This window comes from Carlito syrichta, unplaced genomic scaffold (genome assembly GCF_000164805.1).
Source record: "Carlito syrichta isolate Samal-C Ts95f unplaced genomic scaffold, Tarsius_syrichta-2.0.1 Scaffold101915, whole genome shotgun sequence".
Classification (NCBI taxonomy): domain Eukaryota; kingdom Metazoa; phylum Chordata; class Mammalia; order Primates; family Tarsiidae; genus Carlito; species Carlito syrichta.
The window spans coordinates 1-7253 of record NW_007046011.1 but is presented as its reverse complement, the minus strand read 5'-3'; the positions used below and the strand labels follow the sequence as shown (position 1 = coordinate 7253).

Genomic DNA, 7253 nt, shown 5'->3' with positions numbered 1-7253 from the left:
TCACCAAGTTGCCCAGGCGAGTCTCGAACCTGCGGGCTCAGGCAATCCACTCACCTCAGCTTCCCAAGGCGCGGGATTACAGGCTGAGCCACTGAGCCCGGCTTATTTATTTATTTATTGAGTCAGAGTCTCACTGTGTCTCCCAGGCTAGAGTACACTCACGGCCACTGCAGCCTTGACCTGTTTGGCTCAGGTGATCCTTCCACCTCAACCTTCCAAGTAGCTGGAACCACAGGCATGCACCACTACACCCATCTAATTTTTTGATTTATTGTAGAGATGAGGTCTTGCCAAGTTGCCCAGGCTGGTCTCAAACCTCCAGACTCAGGCAATCCTCTCGCTTCCACCTCCAAAAGTGCTGGGATTATAGACATGAGCCACTGCCCCCAGCATTTTTTGGAAAATATTGATCCAAGTAGCGCAAAAGTCTCAAGGTGAACATGTACTAGGAAAATAGTCATTCAGAGGTAGATGGAAGGGCCTCTGGTGATCTGACTTAAAGGGTACAGCTGTTTCTTCACCAGTGGCAAGAGTAGATTGAGTCTCAGAGCAGGATGCTGGGACCCGAGAGCCCTCCTTGCTTTGAGCTCACTGATCCCTGCTAACCTCCTTGGACCTGGCTTCCTGTGTGTGATGTGCCCAGGACACAGACTGGGGTGTGGACGGTAGGCATTCTAATAGGCCCTGGTGCCCACATCTTCCTTCCTCGGTGCTCCAGGGCAGGGTCTGGAAGGGCCTTGGGGTAGTGTGCAACGTGGTTAGGAATGGATGGGGAGGGATCCACACTTCTCACCCACTTCTCAAAGGAGTCTGTGACTGGAAAGGCTTGGAGGGAATTCCTTTACCAATCCTAGAGCAGGTACCTAGCTCCAGAGCCTTGGGCCACTCAGCAGGCTGTAGGGAGGAGAGGATCTGGGCATGTGAGCCTGTCTTCTGGGAGGAGGCAAGAGTAGTGTCCCTCCATCTCTGTAGATCTGTCCTGACCCTGGTGTGTCCTAGGCAGGTCTGATGCTGGTCCTTGGTCCCTACTCCTGCAGGGCTAGTGAGTGTCCCTCAGTACCCCTTCCGGGAGCAGAAGGAGGACTTCACCTTTGTGTCCCTGCTCACACGGCCAGAGGTCATCACAGCCCTCAGCAAGGTGAGGGCTGAGTGCAACAAGGTGACCTCCATGTCCCTGTTCCACTCGAGTCTCTCCAAGTACAGCCGCCTGGAGGAATTTGAGCAGATCCAGTTGCAGATCTTGTCCCAGGTGCGTGGGCATCAAGGGCATAGAGTAGTAGGTGAAGGGTAGACCCTCGGAGTTGACAGGCACAGGTCAGAGGCCGCAGGGGAAGGCCAGAGTCAATGGGCCATATGGTGAGGCTATGAGTTCCTGCTATTCTCAAAACCTGGCCTTGGCCTCCTCTTAGACCTTACTGAAGGCTGGGGTAGGGACCAGGGGTGATGGCTCATATTGGAGATAAAGGGAGAACCAGGGAAGGCTCACTTTCCAATCACGTTCCCTCCCAACTCTGGTTGCCTCTGAAGTAGACCTTTGTCTCAGAAAGAAGAGCAGGAAGCCCCTGCACCTGCATATTGACCTGAGAATTGGGGTATGAGGGAGGTGGGGTGTAGCCTCCATCCACTCTATTCCGTGTCTGTCTCTACCTCATTCTGTGTCTCTGTCTCTTCCTCATTCTCTGTCTTTTCCTCTCTGCTTGTTTTTGTCTTGTTCTCTGTCTTTCTGCCTCTCTCTTTTCTCAAGTCTCTGCATCTTTGTCTTGCTCCCTGCTTCTCCCGTCCATCCTCCCTTCCTCCCTCCCTTCTTCCCTCCTTCCCCGGGTCACATAAGGGTATTGGTTGGCAGTAAGTTGGGGTGAGGGAGATTCTTCCATAGTCAGATGAGTCCTGAGGCTGTCCCAAGCACCCTGGTGCTGACAGTCCCTGAGCGTCATGGCTATGAGTGGTGGGTCCCTGGGGTGACCCTGTGATGACACCTGCGGCCACTCCAGGTGCAGATGTTCCTCAAGGACAGCTGGATCAGCACGCTGAAGGTCGCCATGCGCAGCAGCCTCCGTGACATGAGCAAGGGCTGGTACAACCTGTACGAGACCAACTGGGAGGTGTACCTCATGTCGAAGCTGCGCAAGCTGATGGAGTTGATCAAGTACATGCTGCAGGACACGCTGCGCTTCCTGGTGCAGGACTCGCTGGCCAGCTTCTCCCAGTTCATCAGCGATGCCTGCTGCAGTGTGCTTGACTGCACTGATGACATGGTCTGGGGTGAAGACTTAATAAACAGCCCTTACAGGTGGGGCCCAGCTGGGCGGAGGCACCTGTTGATACCAGAACAGTTCATTGCCAGGCCCCAGTGGCTGGGATGGTGCAGGGCAGTGGGACCAGGGCAACCGGGGCCAGAGTGTCCAGCACTGCCAGGTTCCTACAGGCTGCCAGGCAATGTCCTACCAGCTCTGGCTTGCATTTCTTCTGATGACCTTCATTCACTTAGTCAGTCATTGAGTTACTCAGCCAACAAATATTCTTTGATTACTTGCCATGCACCAGCATGGTTCTAAGGGAACAAGAGAGACATGCCCTGGTCTCACAGCAAGCAAATAAATAGAGTCATTGCCGATTTTGGCAGAGGCTGTGTTGTCAGGGGGTCAGGGAGGAGGTGGCTTCTGTGCCAAGACCTGAGATGAGAAGAAATCAGTCGTGAGGCAATGTGATCACAGTGAGTACCAAGTACGGACCAATGCATGCAGAGGCACTGAGGGGAGAAAGAGCATGGGACAGTTTAGGAAGGAAAGGCTGGCAGGTGTGGTTAGAATAGGGGGGAGGCTGCTCAGGATGAAGTGGGAGAGGTCATAGGGGTCAGGCCAGATCCCAGGGGCCTCCTGGAGTCATGACTGGGAACTGGTTATTCTAAGCATGGTCAGAAACCATCAGAGGCCCCAGCTAGGATCCAAGGCTTGAGAGTTGTTGGTGAGCAGTGGATATCTGAAGCCAAATTATTGGCTCCCAGGGAGAATGTGGGGGCTGCAGTGCCTAGGACCTGGTCCACCTGCTCTGATGACCTCAGGACAGGAGTGGGAGGTCCTCCATCTCCCGTGGTGCCCGTGGACCTCTGGTCATGTGGCAGGAGCCAAGAAACATTGGCTGGCCCCGATAACTTGATAACTCTGGTAACTTGGAGGTTTCTGGGAGGAAGGAGGAGGCAAGTATTGTGCGTGGAAAAGCTCAAGAGCCATCATGCTGCAGGAAGGGAAGAGGGCTGGGCCTCCTGCCGGCCTCCTGCCCTTGCCCATAGTCAGCCCAGCCATTGCCCACAGGCCTCGGAAGAATGCCCTGTTCATTGTGGACCTGGTGCTGGACAGCTCTGGGGCACACTACAGCACACCACTGGAGCAGTTTGAGGCATCTCTGCTCAACCTCTTCGACAAGGGCATCCTGGCCACCCATGCTGTGCCCCAGCTGGAGAAGGTACACCTTGCAGCGTGAGTGGGCCTAGGTGCCTGCTGCCCTGGCTGCTAGTGGCTACCTGAGCCTCAAGGTACTGCCACAAGTATCAGAGCAATTAAACTTTATCACACACCTCCCACTGTGCAGGGGTGTGCTCAGCTCTGTAATTCTCAAATATTCCATTGTGAACTATTAACATCCTCATTTTGTGAATGAGACTTGGAGAAGTATAATCATTAGCCTAAGGTCCCATAGCGGCTAAGTGTTGGGACTTTCCTGGGCTTGTTGGACCACTCTTGCATAGCCATGTCTAACCTAGATCCCACCTCTTGATCCCACTCAACTCCTGGCCTCCTCCTTCATCTCAAGAGGTGGACACAGGTTGTCTTCCATGCATAGAACCACTGCTGCACACACACCCAGCTGCACATAGCCCACTTCCAGGCCCAAGAACCTCTGTAACACAAGCCCCTTATATCTCCCTTGCTGGGCAATCAGAGCCTTTGTGACCCAGTTGCCCCTTCTGCTCCTTTTCTTGTCACTGGGCTGAGTCAGGCCCGGACAGAGGTAGATGCTGCCCCTCAGTGGGCCTGGTGGCAGCAGGAGTTATAATTACTTATTCTTGTGAGACACAGCACAGCAATCCCTTCCCCCTGGCTCACTGTGCTTGGCCACACTGCTACCCACACAGTCTTTAGGCCATACCATCTCCTGCTTGCCCTGCTCCTCAGAAGGATGCTCCATCTCCAACCCCTCTGCCCCCCCCGTCCCTTTCCTCCACAGCTGGTGATGGAGGACATCTTTATCAGCGGTGACCCCCTGCTGGAGTCAGTGGGGTTTCATGAGCCACTGGTGGAGGAGCTACGGGCCATCATTGCCAACGCTGTGCGCAAGGCCATGATCCCACTGCAGGCCTACGCCAAGGAGTTCAGAAAGTATCTGGAGCTGAACAACAATGACATCAACACCTTCCTCAAGTGCGTGCTCGCATGCTGGAGTACATCCGTGTGTCTGTGTGTGTGTATCTCCTGCCCACTCTGCTCACCATCCTCTGCCCTCTTGTGTGTGCTACGTGTCCTCAGGGCCTACCAGACAAAGTGCCCGTTGGCCCAGGAGGTGCGGGAGGTGGTGCTCACCCACCTACAGGAAAAAGAGATCCTGGACAACTCACTGCCCAGCAGCATTGTCATTGGGCCCTTCTATGTCAACACCGACAACATCAAGCAGAGCCTGTCCAAAAAACGCAAGGCCCTGGCCACTTCCATGCTGGACATCCTTGCCAAGAACCTGCACAAGGAGGTGGACAGCGTAAGTGCCCACCTGCCCATCCTCAGTGACCATAGCAACACACACATGCCCTCACACACACAGTGTATTCCTACTAGCAAGATAGCCCCAGGCAGGCAGGGTGCCTGCAGATGCCCAGGCCAATGGAAAGAACTGGAAGTCACCCTGGCCCAATCTCTGCCTGTCTTTAGGGACCAGTTCCATATGGGAGGTCCCAGGAAAGGGAGTTTCTATCTTTTCCTTCCCCAGACTTGTAGAGACCTGGGAAGCCTTCATAAAGGATACCCTGGGATGGATTGTCATGGAGCTAGGGGTGTGCAAGGGCAGGCCTTGAAGCCTGTGTGTATTGATAGGGTTGGAAGAGGCTGGGAGGATAAAGCATGCTGGGTGATACCCTTGCCCCACTGAGAGTCCTCAGCAACCTGGGGGCCCATCAGGAGCACTGCTCTTGGAAGCCACTGTTGGGTGTGGTGGTAGCAGGGTACAATTATCTGTTGGGAGACACTGGAGATGGAGGAGGAGGAGCAGGCCCATACAAGGCATGGGGACAGCACAATGCTCTTCCCAGCGCCCTTCTTCCACTGCCAGATCTGTGATGAGTTCCGCAGCATCAGCCGTAAGATCTACGAGAAGCCCAACAGCATTGAGGAACTGGCTGAGCTGAGAGAGTGGATGAAGGGCATCCCTGAGAAGCTGGTGGGGCTGGAGGTGAGGCAGGCACATGGAGCGCTGGGGGCTGGGGGCTGGGGGTTGGGAGAAGCAGAACTGGTGTTGAGAGTACAAGGGCTAAAGCAGGAAGGAACTGGGAGATCAGGAGCCAGGAGGCTGGAGGAGAGGTAGATACACAGAGGACAGGTAGGGCTGAGGGGTTGTGAGCTGGGAGTGCCATAGAGATTCAGGACTATGCTGTCTGGGGGCTCAGGAGGGTTGGAGGCATAGGTCACATGATTGGAAGTTGGGGGTGTGGTGGCCATGGCCCTGAACCCTGAACCTAATGCTACCCTTGCACCCTGCGCCTCCTTCCCTGCCCAAGGCCTCCCTTCTCTGGAAAAGAGCAGCCCCTCCCTAGCACCCAGCCACTCTGGGGATCTTGGTCCTAGTTACTTAGCCCTCCCCAGCACACATGCAGTTCTCATCATCACTTGTCCATGCAGGAGCGGATTGTAAAAGTCATGGATGACTACCAAATCATGGATGAATTCCTCTACAACCTCAGCTCAGATGACTTCAATGACAAGTGAGTGGGAGCCTGGTCCCCACACCGGGAAGGAGGGGAGCAGCAGGAGGTGAGGGAAGAACTGCTGAGCTTCAGTGGCTCCTAAATGCCCCCGCTGCTGCAGGCTGTGTGGTCTCACCAGAAATGCCCTACTGAGATGCCAGAGACCATGGCTCCACACATGGTCCACAGGGGGACCAGGCAGGGCTAGGTGGCCAATGGAGCAGAAATAAATCATTTGGGCCTCATGACCTAGGGACCCAGCTGTACCCTAGTGGTATGTCCTGTCAACCACCTGACTCATGTTTACCCTGGACCGGGCCCCTTGGGAGTACTGAGAGGAGGCAAAGCCCAGCCAGGTGGGCAGTCCTTGGGGAGGGGCATTTGTCCTTACCCAACTGTTTTGTGGGAAAGGGCCTCAGGGGCCCTCTTCCAACCAAGGCTTATGAGGCCACCAGAGTCCCCTCTGCCCAGTCCTGCTTCACAGACAGGAAGGGCAGACGAGGACCGTCAGGACCCTGTCCTGGAGCCCCAAGGCACAGGCCTGACAGGGTGTCCTGGTGTTTGTGGGAAACTCTCCCTGGATCTGCATCCCTAGGGCTGCTGCACATGGAAGCCCCAAATTTCACAGACCACTGGTGTCAGCTGGGCAAGGGGGGTTGGTCTGACATGAAGGAAGCTGGGCTGGTGGCCCTGGTTGGCCACCAAGGAAATGCAGACTAGAAATAACCCGTTGCTTTGCCTCCTCTAATGAAAGGCCTTCTGGTCCCTGGGGCTTAAGAAGGGAACTCAGCATCACTCTTCTCATTTCTTGTTTGCCTCCCATCACTGCACTTGGCATGTTGGATCTGCATCTCACAGGAGCTGACCGTAGCTCCCAGAGGAAAGTGCAGCCTCTCTGTTGGCGGCAGTAGCTACCTTCCTGCTCACCTGGACTTCCCACCATAGCCTGGGTTTCCCCTGTTCTCCCCTTCACTTTGGCTGCCTAGATTTCTGGCAGGATGCCCCTGCTTGGCCTTCCACTCCATCATTTCAGCTGTGGTATTTCTTCTAATCCCACCCCTGTCCCGGCCAGATGGGCTGCCAGCAACTGGCCTTCTAAGCTCCTCGGGCAGATAGAGATGGTGCGGCAGCAGCATGCCGAGGATGAAGAGAAGTTCCGTAAAATCCAGATCATGGATCAGAACAACTTCCAGGAGAAGCTGGAAGGGCTGCAGGTGGGGCGTGACTGAGGGCTCAGTGTTAGGACACACTCCCCACCACACACACACACACACACACACACACACACACACACACACACACACAC

At 55.1% G+C, this 7253-nt stretch overlaps 1 protein-coding gene across 1 annotated transcript in view; it reads left to right on the top strand.

The window, feature by feature from the left end:
* LOC103267004 (dynein heavy chain 1, axonemal-like) overlaps positions 1-7161 on the top strand; it is a gene marked incomplete at its 3' end in the record, with an annotated part of 7662 nt that extends 501 nt beyond the window's left edge. Inside the window, exons 2-9 of the mRNA XM_008064614.1 lie at positions 1038-1249; positions 1992-2290; positions 3312-3462; positions 4225-4418; positions 4524-4749; positions 5317-5436; positions 5883-5965; positions 7020-7161. Coding sequence (XP_008062805.1) covers positions 1038-1249; positions 1992-2290; positions 3312-3462; positions 4225-4418; positions 4524-4749; positions 5317-5436; positions 5883-5965; positions 7020-7161 — 1427 coding nt within the window. The remainder of the gene's footprint in view (positions 1-1037; positions 1250-1991; positions 2291-3311; positions 3463-4224; positions 4419-4523; positions 4750-5316; positions 5437-5882; positions 5966-7019) is intronic.
* Between the last annotated feature and the right edge of the window lie 92 nt (positions 7162-7253).